The sequence below is a fragment of the Podarcis muralis genome, chromosome 3, assembly GCF_964188315.1.
Source record: "Podarcis muralis chromosome 3, rPodMur119.hap1.1, whole genome shotgun sequence".
Lineage (NCBI taxonomy): Eukaryota > Metazoa > Chordata > Lepidosauria > Squamata > Lacertidae > Podarcis > Podarcis muralis.
Genome location: NC_135657.1, coordinates 90,295,150 through 90,309,841, shown reverse-complemented (window position 1 = coordinate 90,309,841; position 14,692 = coordinate 90,295,150). Strand labels below are relative to the sequence as shown.

The following is a 14,692-nucleotide window of genomic DNA, read 5'->3' as shown; positions in this document are numbered from 1 at the left end:
TTAGATGTGGGGGAGAAATTACTTTTCCTTAATGGAGCCTGAGCGGTTTGCCGAAGCGAAGTTAGCAGCAACGACAACTGTAGCCTCTTTCTTGCTCCACGTATTTTTACAAGAGTTATCAAAAATGCAGGCATTATCCTGTGACAGTCTCCTTTTCCCTGACAGTTTCCTCTCGTTTCTGCTCCTTGCTGGTACAGTGGTACCTCAGGTTACAGATGCTTCAGGTTATAGACTCTGCTAACCCAGGAATAGTACCTCAGGTTAAGAACTTTGCTTCAGGATGAGAACAGAAATCATGCGGCAGCAGCGGGAGGCCCCATTAGCTAAAGTGGTACCTCAGGTTAAGAATGGACCTCCGGAATGAATTAAGTTCTTAACCCGAGGTACCACTGTATACTAAAAGCATCATGACTGGAGCTCCTGAAACATGCAGTTTGAATTGTTCAATTTAATTTAATGAGCTTTTCATGCAGGCTTCAGAATGGCGTCGCTTGAAGCCATACCCCGCTGAAGATTTTTCAAGTATCTCCCTTTCATTCTTCCAATCAAACCAGCCCTGTGACAGCCTCATGGAATCCTGCATTGGAAAGTGTGCGTATGTACATATCGTTAAGGACTATAAAAGCAAAATTGTTTCCTAATGACAGTTTTATGCTTGAACGCCTGACAGGTACAATTTAAAAAGTCAAACTGCCACTTTAAAAGGACGCAATGAGGCCTTAACAATCTTCTCCCTCCTGAATCGCCTTTGCTGTTTAAACACTGATCAAGTGCTATGTCTTAAGACATGGAACATCCAGAACCGGGCAGGTGGTCCTGTCTGCTGTTCTGAAGAAGACTGCATGCATCTGCGGGAAGAGTTTAAATAATTTGCAAAGGACACACAAAGACTCCCTGGTTTCTCAAATGATAACATAGGAAAAACACTAAAACAGAAACAGGAGTCTATTTTTCCCCACAAGATTTTTTTTATTCATTTTATAACACAAATAAAAAACACAGACAGAAAAGACAAACAATACGAACAAATTCTTGTCATACCCTTATTTTCCTAAACATTGTTAAGTTGGCTTCCCCAAGTCCCACCTATCTGATTTTCATTTTATTTCATCTTTAGCAGTTTACATATATCATAATTTTTAACCATCATTTTTTAAATCATACAGTGGTGCCTCGCAAGACGAAATTAATTCGTTCCGCGAGTTTTTTCGTCTTGCGATTTTTTCGTCTTGCGAAGCACGGTTTCGGAAAAGTTTTGGAAAAGCTTCAAAAATCACCAAAGTCTTTAAAAACCTCAAAAAAGGCTACCACACCGCATGCTATGAGTTGCTCCTCGAAGTCAAGTCGCAACTGTATTAACGGTTTTAAGAAAAAGGAAACAAACTTGCAAGTCGTTTCCGTCTTGCGAAGCAAGCCCATAGGGAAAATCGTCTTGCGAAGCAACTCAAAAAACCAAAAACCCTTTCGTCTTGCGAGTTTTCCGTCTTGCGAGGCATTCGTCTTGCGAGGTACCACTGTACTTAAAATAACTTCACATTTTATCACTTACAAATAATACTATTTTGAAATACCCTATCTTCTACTTCTAACCCTACAGCCCATATCCACTTCCCAAGCTATTCTAGGGTTTAAATATTAGCATATTTTTTCAAATATTCCTTAAACTTCTTCCAGTCTTCCACCATTTCTTCTCTCTGGTCTCGGAGTCTCCCGGTCAATTCGGCAAGTTCCATATAGTCCTTCATCTTCAGAAACAGGAGTCTAAGGGAAGAATTCCCCTCTGGACCATATTTCAATGGTGGGTGAGGCGAAAGTGGATGGAGCAATGCATGCAAATTTTACCTTTTCACAGTAGGGTAGTTTGCACGTGTGCACACACGCGCACACACAATCTTCCATCCGGGAAAGAAAGAGGCATTATCAGAGTGTGAGGACACATGACAGCCAGGCAAAAAAACACACACTCAAAGATGGCAAGAGGCAGGGCCAGGATGGTCAATGAAGAGGTGTGGCTGCAGACACTTCCTTTTCTTTTTTTTAAAAATGAAATGTTTAAGCTTTTTTAGAATAATACAGTAAAAATGAAAAAGAAAATAGAAAAATACAAAATAAAAACAGTTAAAAACACACATATTTTCTGTTACTTATTTTCCTTTAACTTATTTCCCGGACCTCCTCATACCTCCCTTTTTTGTATTCTGCTTCAATTTATTGGTTCAGCAAATCCTTACCATTAAATTTTAACCCATTTATAACACTTTTTTCATATTCTCTTAGAGCATTACAGCTGGAAACCCCTTAATTGCTATCCAACATCATTCTATCATTCATTAATTTTACAATATTTCTGCAGATAGTCTTTAAATTTCTTCCAATCTTCTTCCACCGACTCTTCTCCCTGGTCTCGGATTCTGCCAGTCATTTCTGCCAATGGCTGCAGACACTTCCAAGGGCCAGATCGGTAAGTTTGGAGGGCCACATTCCCCTCCCCTGGGCCTGTCCACCTCTCCTTTATTAGAACACTTGAACACTTTATTAGAACACTTGGACACTGCAAGACTATGCACTGGGCATCCAGAAAGACATTTCAAGCATCGTTTCCCCTCAAACAACAACAACATCATTCCACGTGAAGGGAAATCTGGTACGGCCAACAAATATTAAGAGCATCTCCCTTCAAACAAACCATGTGGGTTTTAGTCATTTGCATGAGTAAAACAACAGTGAGTATTTCCTTTGTTGTTTACGTGATGCGCCCATATGTTATAGAAATCATCAGCTAAATCATCTTAGAATACGCATTCCTCCTTGTGTGTGAAAGCGGAGGGATGCTTCTTAAAATGGCGGTTGCCATCTGCAAGTTTTTAGTATGTAGTTCTATTCAAAACAATACACTTTGAAAAATTGGATGCCCTGTGAATTTACTGCCTTGAAAAACACACACACACACACACACACACACACACACTTTTGATCAGCTAATCAACCAATCTAACTGATTAAATGATGAAGTCTACTTGGAGTGGTTATGGGATAGGGAACTCTTGTATGGCAGGATTTGCCTGCTGAGGAGAGGCTAAGTCACACTGCAGATGATACCAGAGGGAAGGACTTCATCTCATGCTGAGCCCAGAGCTTGGAACAGTCATAAACTACGAATGCAAAAAAGAAAAAGAAAAACCCATACCACTCCATAAAGGAGGCTCCAATTGGTAAAATTACAACTGTGACCTGTTAAAGAACAACTACCACCATGGATCAGCTACCACACCTGGCACGTGTGGGTTCACGAGTAATATATAATCCTAATTACTGTCTGAATAGACCACCCCACCCCACCCCAAACAGCTGAGAATGGAAATTTATAACAGTCTTGTTTCCCACTGGTTCAAGTGAAGGACATTCTTAACTGATAATATCTGGGAAAGAGTGGAAAATGGAAAACATCCCTAGGGCAGGATTTCTGCTAAGCTACTACCACCTGCAGAGTTCATATACCAAATGCCGAATCTGCAAGCCAGTGCAATAGGGCCTTAGGTCCAAACAAATTTCTATGTAGCAGCATGATTGATTTGCTCGGCTGAGGGACAGCTCTAGTAGGCAGTAAAAGCTTGCTGCCCAGCATTACGCATGGGCTGCAATGCCCCTCGTTGGGAAAAACCTTTGCACATCTGAAATTGCTTCTGAGCTAGGCCATTCTAAAGGAATTCGAGATTGACCTGTCTAGAATATTTTATTGCAGAAATGTAGAGCTGATGCCTTTGGTGATTTTTAAAATATGAGTCTACCAACTGCTCAACACCAGAACCACTGGAGAACAGTGGGAGGTTCCTGCAGTTGTATTCCCCATACTAACCACCAAAATTGTTGCCAGAAAAATCACTTTCCACACAACAGAAGAGCTCGGAAGAGGGGGGGGGGGACCTGGATGTACAATCCTTGTACCAAAACCAAAACCCAATCATCATCTATAAAGACTTTGGAGGGAACAGATATCTGTCGGTAATAAAGGTTGCATCTTTACTTATTGCTCAGAATGTAACAATTTCTCTTCAGATTCGGGGGCAGAAAACCTCCTTTAATCACCAGTGCCAGAGCTGGCATTAGCTTGCTAAACTAATTTCATTCCCATGAATGTCACTGTCATTTTGAAGCAAAAATTAATTAGAAAAGATTTCTGAAATTAATGACTCAAATAGCAATTCTTGCAGCTTGTGGCAGCCCTGAATAACATTTGTGCCAGGTCTTTTTAACGTTATGAGGCAATAAACAAACAGTAATTAAGAATCACTGCTGAAGATTGCTTTGTCAAAAGATAAGTGGTCCTAGATTCCCTGCACCTTTGAAATTGCCCTCCAAATGCATATATGTTACAGAATTTATCCGTTAAAAGTAGATGTTTGAGGAAAATATAGGCCCTGGGAGCAGAAGGCCTCTTTTCATTCCTGGAGGAGACTGGCATCCAGCAGCAGCTCTCAACTGGTGTATGGGCAGGGGGACATTTGCATGCTCCTCGTGCTGTTCCAGAGGGTCCTCCAAACCACTGGAGCAGATTTTCAAGGAGCAAAGAAACTGGTGCTAAATGCTGACCCTGTTCTGTGACACGGGAATGCCTTTAGCCGAACTCTGCCTATGGAATGCTCCCACCAGATAACCTTTAGCAAAGATCTAAGCTAGTGTTTCCCAAACTTGGTTCTCCAGCTGCTTTGGGAGTCCAACCAGCTCCAAGAAAAGATCTTGGGGGTGGTTTTAGAAGGCCTCAATTGACAGACAGAGATGGGAAGGTAGTCACAAAGATCTCAGATATGATGTCTGAAATTCCTGGAGGGCAAGGAATGCTAAAGGGAATGCCAGAAGATCAACAGGATTCCTGATGTTTATGCTTAATGCTATGGGAGATAGCAATGGCGCAAGGGACTGGCAGGAGACTGGTGTGTGTGAACTAGGGGAAGGGGGGCTGATCTGAGAGAGGGGGGCGGTGGTCTATACCCACCAGGAGGCAAACATCAGGGGCAGGGGAAACTTCAGAGATGGAGGAAGAGGCAGGGTAGGTAAGTGGTGGTTTAGGTGCTTCCCCACACTAAATGCACCACTGTCTCCCGGAACCAGGAGAGAACTGAAATGGGAAAAGCAGAGGCAGCTTGCATCCAGGCATAGTCTCCGGCTACGTGAGTACAGCCTGTTTGGAGAAGTTACATAAATTAGGGGAGGGGTAGGGTTCCTCAGTTGCAGCAACTGCTCTATAGACGGCGGACCTGGGAATAGCTGCCTAGACGCTAGATTGGTGTGCGTAGGTCTCCAGAGCTGTAAAAGCAACTGTGTTCTTTGACAACGAAAGTGTTAATTCTGGTGTGTGCTTTCCTTTGGGCTGGAAAGCACCCTTGGCAGATGGGCAGGGGAAGTCAAGGCATTCTGCCATCTGATTTAGTGCCCCAGCCAGATTTCCAATGGAGCAAATTTCATCAGGACTACAGAAGAAGAAACTCCTTCCTTCCCACTTTCTAAAATTCCAATAATTATCTTCTTTAAAAAATAATAATTAAATGTTAAGTGAAGAGACACATTTAACATTATGCTCTGTTTGGATATCCAGTAATGCTTGGAATCAGGGATGGTTGCATGGGATAACTTGCCCCCACCTATCAAATGTGGGATTCTTCCCCACCTATGTTCAGTGTTACAGGTGAGATAGCAGACCTATAAACACACACTTCTATATACTGTATGATATGTGGGTCTTGCTGTCTCTGCTGAATTTCAGAATTCTGGATCTGCCAGTAGTTATCATGGTCCCTATGTGTTAGTTGTTCCCCTTTATATAGATGTTTCAGAGGGTATATTGCCCAACTGTTATCTGTGCCACTCTAAAAACTGTATTTTGTACTGTGTTTTTTTGCATTTTACTTTTATTTGTGATATTTTTTAGGATGTTGCAAACCATATAGAGGTACAGTCGTACCCTGGATCCCGAACGCCTTCCTACTCAGACGGTTTGGTTCCCGGACTCTGTAAAACCAGAAGTGACTGTTCCGGTTTGCAAATATTTTTTGGAACCAGAACGTTCCACAACTTCCGATTGGCTGCAGGAGCTTAGGTTCACTTTAACCAGAGTTTGCTTCTATGTGTGTTTTTTTGTTTAGTTTGTTAATTGTTGTTAAAATTTTAGTTTGTTAATTGCTGTTACAATTTTCTTTATTTTGTAAACTTATGTTTTCTTTTTTGTAAAATTTGAATAAATATCTTTTTAAAAAAACAAAAACAAACAAACAAACAGAAAACCCAAAGCAGTGCCCCAACCCCTTGAACATCCAACTTACTAGCAACAATCACACACAATGCCAGAAATGAGGTAAGGTCAGGAAACCTTGGTTTTAAGTATGCCCAAGCCATGCTGTAATAGCTCCCTTTTGCTACTCTTATTCTTATAGCACAGAACACTACAGGTTATATGGAACGCTCTTGGTTATATGGAACAGCACCTTCCGCCCTCATATAATAAAGAACAAATAAGTGTAATCTTGATTTTTACATTTTAATTTATGGCCATGGCTTATAGGTGCCATTAAGTTTTATTGGAGGCAACATTCACATAATATAGTAAAAGCTTTGTCAGCGTTTCCATTAGAGGCCATGCACTGCAAGAGTTTATTAACCAATTTAGGGAGTTGCACTCTTGAAAGCTGAATATGGATGCTTTATATCCAGCATAAGAGTATTAGAGGAAGAACAGTGCTAGTTGTATTGGTATGAAAAAGGAGGGGGGGAACCTTCCAGCATCAGCTTTAGTTTTTCAGGCTATTTCTTGGGAATTTTAAAATTACCGTATTTTTCCGTGTATAAGACTATATTTTTTCCTAATTTTTTGAAGTTTAAAATAAGGGGTCGTCTTATACACGGATAGTGCATTTTCTTAATTTTGGGTTAAAAAAAAAATAGGGGTCGTCATAAATAGGTCGTCTTATACACAGAAAAATACGGTAAGCTGCTTCTTTTAAAATTAAGCTAAACCACTGTAAATCTCAAACGTTCTGTGCTGTTAGGAACAAAGTTCACATTTATTAATATATATATTTATACACACACACACACACACACACATATATATGCATGCGCTTATCCTTAGGAGTGCTTCGGATGCAACAACATTTGAGGCAAATACTGCTTTACTGGACGAAGTTCTTTGAAAATAAAATTCTTCAAGTTTGTCTGACAACCAGTTTCCGACAGCAATTGTCTGAAATCAATCGCTGCTGCCACTCTTGCGATTTGTTGACACATTCTGCAGCAATTTGGCATTTTTCTTTAAGCCAAAGTACAGGAGTCAAAAAGATGAGGTTCACATTTCAGCTGTAAGCCTTTACAAGCTGTTATTCTAAAGACCCAAGACCATCGTTCATGCTTGGCTACCACAATCTGGCCGTACTGGCAATCCTGTCTTCCCTAAATCTTCTGCTGATTTTCCCGCCTGGGGAAAGGAAGAAGTGGTTAAAGTGAATTTGCTAGGCTCCCCTTTGGGGGAGAGGGGAGAGCACAATCGGAAGAGCTGGTTTTGATCTATAAAACCCGTACAGTGCAATTTTATATATGTCCAGTGAGAAGTAAGTCCCATCAAGCTTAATAGGACTTTTCCATAGGTGTGTGTATAGGACTGCAGCCTTAAAGATTTGAGGCGACCATTGTACCTAGCTATCAAGTGCCCCCTCCGAGAACATGTAGGTCACCAAGAAAGGCATTCCTCACAATGAATAAGGAGAGCCAAGGTTCAAACACCTGGAGAAGGCAGGTCTGTTTGCAGTTATACCTGCCGTGGTGGTCACATCCATTTTCCCTTTCTACAATGTGCTCTAAGTGGGATTGCTCATGGAAAGAACTCAGAAGCTTTAGCTGGTGCAAAATGCTGGGGCAGCTTTCCGAAGTATATTGCTCCAGCAGGCTGCAGAGCTTCCAGACAGGAGCAATTTGCATGTATTTGCATGTATTAACCCATGAATGCATGCTGGTTTGCATGAGTTAACCCATGAACGGCTTGGTACCTGCCATTCTGACTTTGTAGGTGTAATGTCACTCTTCCAATTCATTGCGACCAGAATCCTGACTGCAGATGTTGCGTACATAAAGAGTAAGGTGAAAAGAGCAGGTAAAAATGGCAGAATACATCCAATGGCCAATAATGACGGGGAGAGTCAGAGGGTACTCAATGCAAAGGGTGAATAAAGAATGGATAGTATTTAAAGAATATTAGAAAAACTACTATGATAGCAAAAATCTCCTGGCAGACCTTGAATGATTCTTGTAATGTATAGATAATAAACTAAAGAATTTTTCTCTGAAGGAAATTAAGGAAACAAAGTACAATAACATGATACTGTGTGAGAAATAACAAATGAGATTCAGTTTTTTTAGAACAATCGCAAGTTTATTTTATATTTCTTATCTTTATTCTTTCTTATCTTTATTCTTTCTTTTCTTTTTTCTTCTCCTCTATTTTTTGTTGTATTTTTCTTTTTTCCATGTAGTGTATGTGCATAAATTGTAACACGGTAAACTGTTGTGTAAAGATGTGTTGAAAATTTAATACAGATTTAAAAAATAATAATAAATGAATGGCTTGGTACCAGGACCAACTATTCCCCCCTTAGAGTCTGGTTTCACCATTAATCATTGGAGGCTTTGAACATCGTCTCTTTGCCTTCAGAGGAACCAAGACCAGGAAAGCCTGGTCTAGTTCACCTAGTCGGCTCCCTCTCTGACAGTGTGCGAAATTCCCCTTGCTCTAGGCGCATTTTGGGATTCCTTAGCGCGAGCAGTTTCTGAGCTCACCTAAGACTTCAGATTAAAACTGCAGAGTGGAAGGAAAGGAGGACCTTTTTCTGCCTCCCCAATTCCAGCTACTCTCCGAAGACTGGAGAAGAGACCCTCTTAAGAATATTAGGGGGCGGGCGGGCAGCGGAAAGACTAGACCAGGCATAGGCAAACTCCAGCCATCCAGATGTTTGGGACTACAATTCCCATCATCTCTGACCCTGGTCCTGTTAGCTAGGGGGTGATGGGAATTGTAGTCCCACACATCTGGAGGGCTGGAGTTTGCCTATGCCTGGACTAGACCATGTGAAAAACCAACGTAAGATTTTAGCTGCAGTTCATTCGCTTTTGGCTTTGTATTCTTGTTGTAAAAAGGGCAAGTCTAGACATTCTGTTGTTGCGCCCGCAACCTAGGTTTAAGGTGCCATTTAGCTCCTGGCTTTCATATCTCAGTTTCTAATGCTGCTCTTTGAGGAACTAGTTGTTTCAATCGTTCTCCTGCTGCTGAGGTTTGTTTTGCTGTTTCTCTCATTTCTTTTAGCTATCTGTAATTAATTACATTTCACTATCCCAATTTTATTGTGCATTGGGGGCGGGGGTTGTTGTAAGCTGCCTTGCTGTTAAACTGCAGGGGATACTATTTCCAAAAAAGAGAGAGAAAGAAATCATAAATGTGTTTTGGAAATACTGTTAAGACTATTCTATCTCTCTCTTTCTGAAAGACTGGGGAATGGTGGTAGTAGAGACCCAGACAGCAAGTGGTGGCCCTTGGCCAAGTAGCCATCTTGTGTTCTCTCTCTCTCACACACACAACACTGCAAACCCAGAGGGGAGAGAGAAAAAGTGTAAGGAGTGGTTGCTGTAGATTTGTGACTAACTAGCTGGGCAGGGCTGCACGTTCCTTCCTCAAAGTAGACCTCCAGCAGCAATAAGAGAGGGTTCAAGATGTTTTCGTCTTTGATGGTTTAAGAGGATATATTTATGCTGCTTTTATATTAAAACGCTATTATTACTTCAGGAGGAAGGCAGTCTATAATTAAAATAAATGTTCTAACAAGCCACCAAGAACAGAATGCAAGGAACACCTAGGTTTTCCTGAGTATTTGCAAGCTGCTGTAGACTTTAATGTGAAGGGCAAGAACATATCCAGCATAGCATAATTTAAAGAGCAGAAGCCTAATTAAAGTCTTTGATAGTTATCTAAAGTTTGCAGTGTGCTTCAAACTAACGATCTATTACACTCTCAAGTATCCTGTGTGGGAGGTAGGAAGGTATACAAAATAGCTGGATAAGAAATTACACAGAGTTATAGCTGCCCCTCAGGGAGATGCAGTCTTCTAAATGAATTTGTGTAACAAAGAAATACATGGATTCAAAGAATCTGAGAACTGAGGCCCATGGTGGTGCATTTTTTACTCATGTCAAAAGTGAACAGATTCAGACGCTGCTGTGATAAACATTAATGACAAAAAATGTGATTATTCCTACTTATATTATGAAACCAGCATGACTGATGAACAATGACTCCATGAGGATATGTTTAAAGGCAAAAACACTGCCTACTATAACCAAAATAAAGTCACTAAGTGATTTGTTTTCTTTTTTTTTAGATACAGAATTCAACCAGGATTATTATTACTTAACTCATTCAAGTGAACCCATGGCTTAAGCTTACTCCGAATGATATTTTTTTAAAAAACTAAACCACCCTCCAGCATCCTTAAATCCACCTCACAGATACCTGAGGTAAAAGTCACATTTTCACTGAGGTTTTTGAAAAGGAAATAAACAGTAAGCGTGTCTCCTGGGCACTAGGATCAGGGCAATATCTGGTTTTCAACACTGTGATATATCACCAGCTAAACATCGTGCTATATCACAATGTCTGAAATATGGATGGAGCTATGTAGAGGCACTGGTGGGCTTCACGGTTTTTCCTGCATCGTGATTTTTGCACGCACGCACAGACAAGACATCATGATTCACAATTTATCGCCAGGCTCAAAATTATGAAACTGATATCGCAATATCGACTTCAAACGATGCATACCACCCAGCCACACTGACCACTGAGACTTACTCCCAATCAACACCCTGTGTTGATTTTACTCACATGAGCAAGGCAGCACAGGGGCAGACTGACAACCACTGGATTTAGAGACCTGATTTCCCAGGGCTGCAAAAGCAGAGGATGCTCCCCGCTTCAGCAAGCTGTCCTTTGAATCATGGAGGGTTGTAAAGATTGGCAAAGGAGATGTGCTGATGTGTGATGGCAATCACACGGGCCAGCTTTCCCCAACCTGGTGCCCTCCAGATGTTTTGGACTACAACTCCCATAAGCCGCAGCCAGCATGGCCAATGATGAGAAATAGCTGAAGCTGCAGTTCAGAACAGCTGGAGGTTAGGGAAGACTGCCAAAGAGAAACCACATGGATTCTCTGTGTCACCTGTTTTAAGCAGCTGGAGTCATGCTGGCCACATGACCCGGAAAACTGTCTGTGGACAAACGCCGGTTCCCTCAGCCTGAAAGATGTTCCCTCAGCCTGAGATGAACGCCGCAACCCCAGAGTCGCATTTGACTGGATTTAACCATCCAGGGGTCCTTTACCTTTACAGTGGTACCTCTGGTTACAAACTTAATTCGTTCTGGAGGTCCATTCTTAACCTGAAACTGTTCTTAACCTGAGGTACCACTTTAGCTAATGGGGCCTCCCCGCTGCTACTGTGCCACCGGCACACGATTTCTGTTCTCATCCTGGGACAAAGTTCTTAACCCAAGGTACTACTTCCAGGATAGCGGAGCCTGTAACCCAAGGTGTTTGTGCCATTTACTAGTCCAAGACAACAAACACAGTGTGAGCTCCACTGTACAGGAACTTGTGTTTTGCTTAAATTACTTGGCAAGGCTCTGTGTACGGTGATAGCAGGGTATCAACAACATTATTATGTAATAAAATAACGGCTTGGCTCTGGAGTTAAGCTGGCCCATGCTGATTTCCCTGCTCTTTATCTTCACAGCAGCTGTCCCCCCTTCTCTCCTGAGCTTCACAAGCTGCAGTCTACCCACTTCAAAACATGGCCCCAAACCTCAGTGCAACATTTTCAGGGGACTAGAAAGCTGTCATGGGAAGGAATGTATGGGACTGCTTGCTTCTGGCAGCCCTAATGCACACACTTAACTCTGGATCTGACCCATGTAATTTTTCAATTCGTATTTGATATGATGATGTGAAAGAACAAGGAAGCGGAAGATATAGTCAAATCACCCACATCCGATTTCTCCAAGTGAAAGTTTGAGCAAATATTTACCTTTGCTAGCCAACAAAACAAAATAAAAAACGTAATTTGATTTGATCCAGCATCAGAACCATTGCACAGTGAAGTTGTGGGCAGGATTTGAAATATAAGCAGTGAATTACTGAAAGAACTAATGAGAGTGAAGTTTACATAATAAAAACAGATGTATTGCAAAACAGCTAAAAAACAAACATCAAGAAAGGAGGGGTGGAAAGTCAAGAAGAAATAATAATAAATTATTATTATTGTGTTTGGGGAAAACTGTATATGATGATAAATGTCTTGGAATTTTTTTTGAGATTTAACAACAATGATACATATATTTAAAAAGAAGCTTTACACAGTATAGCATCAGTTCACTAATATGATGCAACAGGATCAAAGGACTGCAAGTAAAACCTACGTTTTTATAGGATATAGAATACATTTTGTTTGCACAGAAAGGATATCTGTTTTTCATATTTGACACGGGTTAAAGTGGGATTTAATACTAACATCTGACTAGGTGGCAACTGTACTCTCGCTGGTGTGTATTCTACTTGTGTTGGAAGGGCTGTGTGTGAAATCCCAAATGATATCTAAATTGAAATCAATCAATCTGTATTTATCTAGAAAGGAAGGTTGCAATGATGCAATATATGAAGCTTCACTGAAGACAGGAACTTTGAGTAAAGTCCTTGAAGAAATCCCCCATAAAGCTGGACACCTTCAACATAAAACATGGGTAAATTTCATTACAGCTTTTATTTTACCTGCAACCTTCAGCAAATTTGCAAGTCCCAAGAGCTTGGCAGATTGCTTGTAGCTTGTTGGCAGCTGCAGGAGACATTCCTTGATAAGGCTGAGTCGATCAGAGCACAGGCGCACTAGTAAGAAAATACATTACAGTATATTAAGTGGCAATGTCACAAATGACAGTGCATTTTTTTATGAAGGCAGGAAAAAGTTAAGTGCACATGCAAGCTACATACACAAATATTACGAACTTCCCGGAAGGGGTGATATCTGGGTTTAAAAGTCCACTGCAACTGAATGCATTCACTCATTGGGGCGGGAGGGAGAGATGTTTTAAACAATATCTCCAGTGCTTAAGTTTCTTCAATCAATGGACTGACAATATGAAAACACTCGCAACTCATGACATAGGCTTTATTTGGATAAATATGACAACATTTGGAATGTTTATACAGAATGTAGTAGGCTTTTAATAGCATCTTTAATAAAAACATTTTTTTAAAAAGCCTATGTGTCAGGGGTTCAGGGACAGAGGCACAGGTGAGGGAGGAGGCGGAGAGCGAGGGGGAAGAATCCCAGGGCAGCGAGGAAGAGGATGACGATGACTTGAGGGATTCCATGAGTCTTTCAAGTGAATCGGAGGATTCCCAGAAGGGGGCTCCTGTGGTCAGGCCAAGGGGAGTCACAGGGGGGACTCGTCAGGAGCAGGGGACCAGCGGGGGAACCCAAAGTGGGAGCTGGGAGTCGGGACCGGCTTCTCCACCAGAGCGGAGTGAAGGGGGTGGAGATTCCAGAGTGACAGGGGAAGCAGGTCCCAAAGCAGAGAGGGAGGGGAGATCGGAGCAAGACATCCTCCCGGAAGGGGAGGGGAGTAGTGCAGGGAGTAGTGTAACTGTCAAGAGGAAGGTTAGAGGTTGCGAACGCGCGCCAAGTTCAAATGTGGAGGCGCGCGGAAGAACAGGGAGCCCGGAGGAGGAGCCAGGTCCCAAAGCACGCAGGAGGGGGGAAGAGCTGTCTGGGGATTCCGCGTCAGGGGAATCCAGGAGGGGCGAAACCCCAGGGGGCAGGAAGACCCTGCGGAAAAGGAAAGAAAGGAAGAGGTGGAGCAGCACAAGCCTCTTAAAGTGGTGCAGAGGCGGGACTGACTCAGAGGGGACTTCAGCGGTCTAAGCGTAACAGACGTGGGGCTGCGCGCCTCGGCTGTGGAGTGTACAATGGACTTCAATAAACATTGTTGTATATAAACTGGACTTGGCGTTGGTCTCTTGTGAGCTGGGACCTGAGGCAGCCCTGACACTATGTATTAGGTTAGGATAATAACATCATATATATTTATATAATAATGTATGGGACTTATTACACTGCTTTTTTGTATACTGTTTCTTTCTGCACACTTTTGTTCTTTTTTCTTTTCGTTTCTTTGTTACACTTTATTTTATAATAGAAATTCTTTCAATAAAATATTAATACACTTTGAAAGTGCTTTGTTTCTTATGCTGCAGATATGCCCCAAGAAATATTTTAGCGGGGAAATCTCAATTTAATTAGTTTTTATTAAGGTTGTGTGTGTGTGTGTGTGTGTGTGTGTGTGTGTGTTACAAAGCAAACAGAGAATCTCCATTTAGTTAGAGGACATCATCACTGATGTGCAAAGGCTGGTCATTTAACAAGATGGAGAACATTCAAACCTGTGCATGCCTCCACTCTGGGGTGGTACAGCCCAGACACAGGTCTACCACCCCACTGAGAAAGAGGCCTCTGTGTCTGGGAAGGGAAATCTGGTTCCTTTACCTCCCCTTAGTTCAGATGACTACAAATTCAAATGCAAGAAGCAGCACAAATTATTCTGTGCACTCTA

The 14,692-nt window shown here is 41.8% G+C and overlaps 1 protein-coding gene across 2 annotated transcripts in view; it reads right to left on the bottom strand.

Moving 5' to 3' along the window:
* NBAS (NBAS subunit of NRZ tethering complex) overlaps positions 1 to 14,692 on the bottom strand; it is a 191,182-nt gene that overhangs the window by 82,846 nt on the left and 93,644 nt on the right. For both annotated transcript variants that reach the window (XM_028722567.2, XM_028722568.2), the window contains exon 32: positions 12,852 to 12,965. In XM_028722567.2, the coding sequence (XP_028578400.2) occupies positions 12,852 to 12,965 (114 nt within the window). The remainder of the gene's footprint in view (positions 1 to 12,851; positions 12,966 to 14,692) is intronic.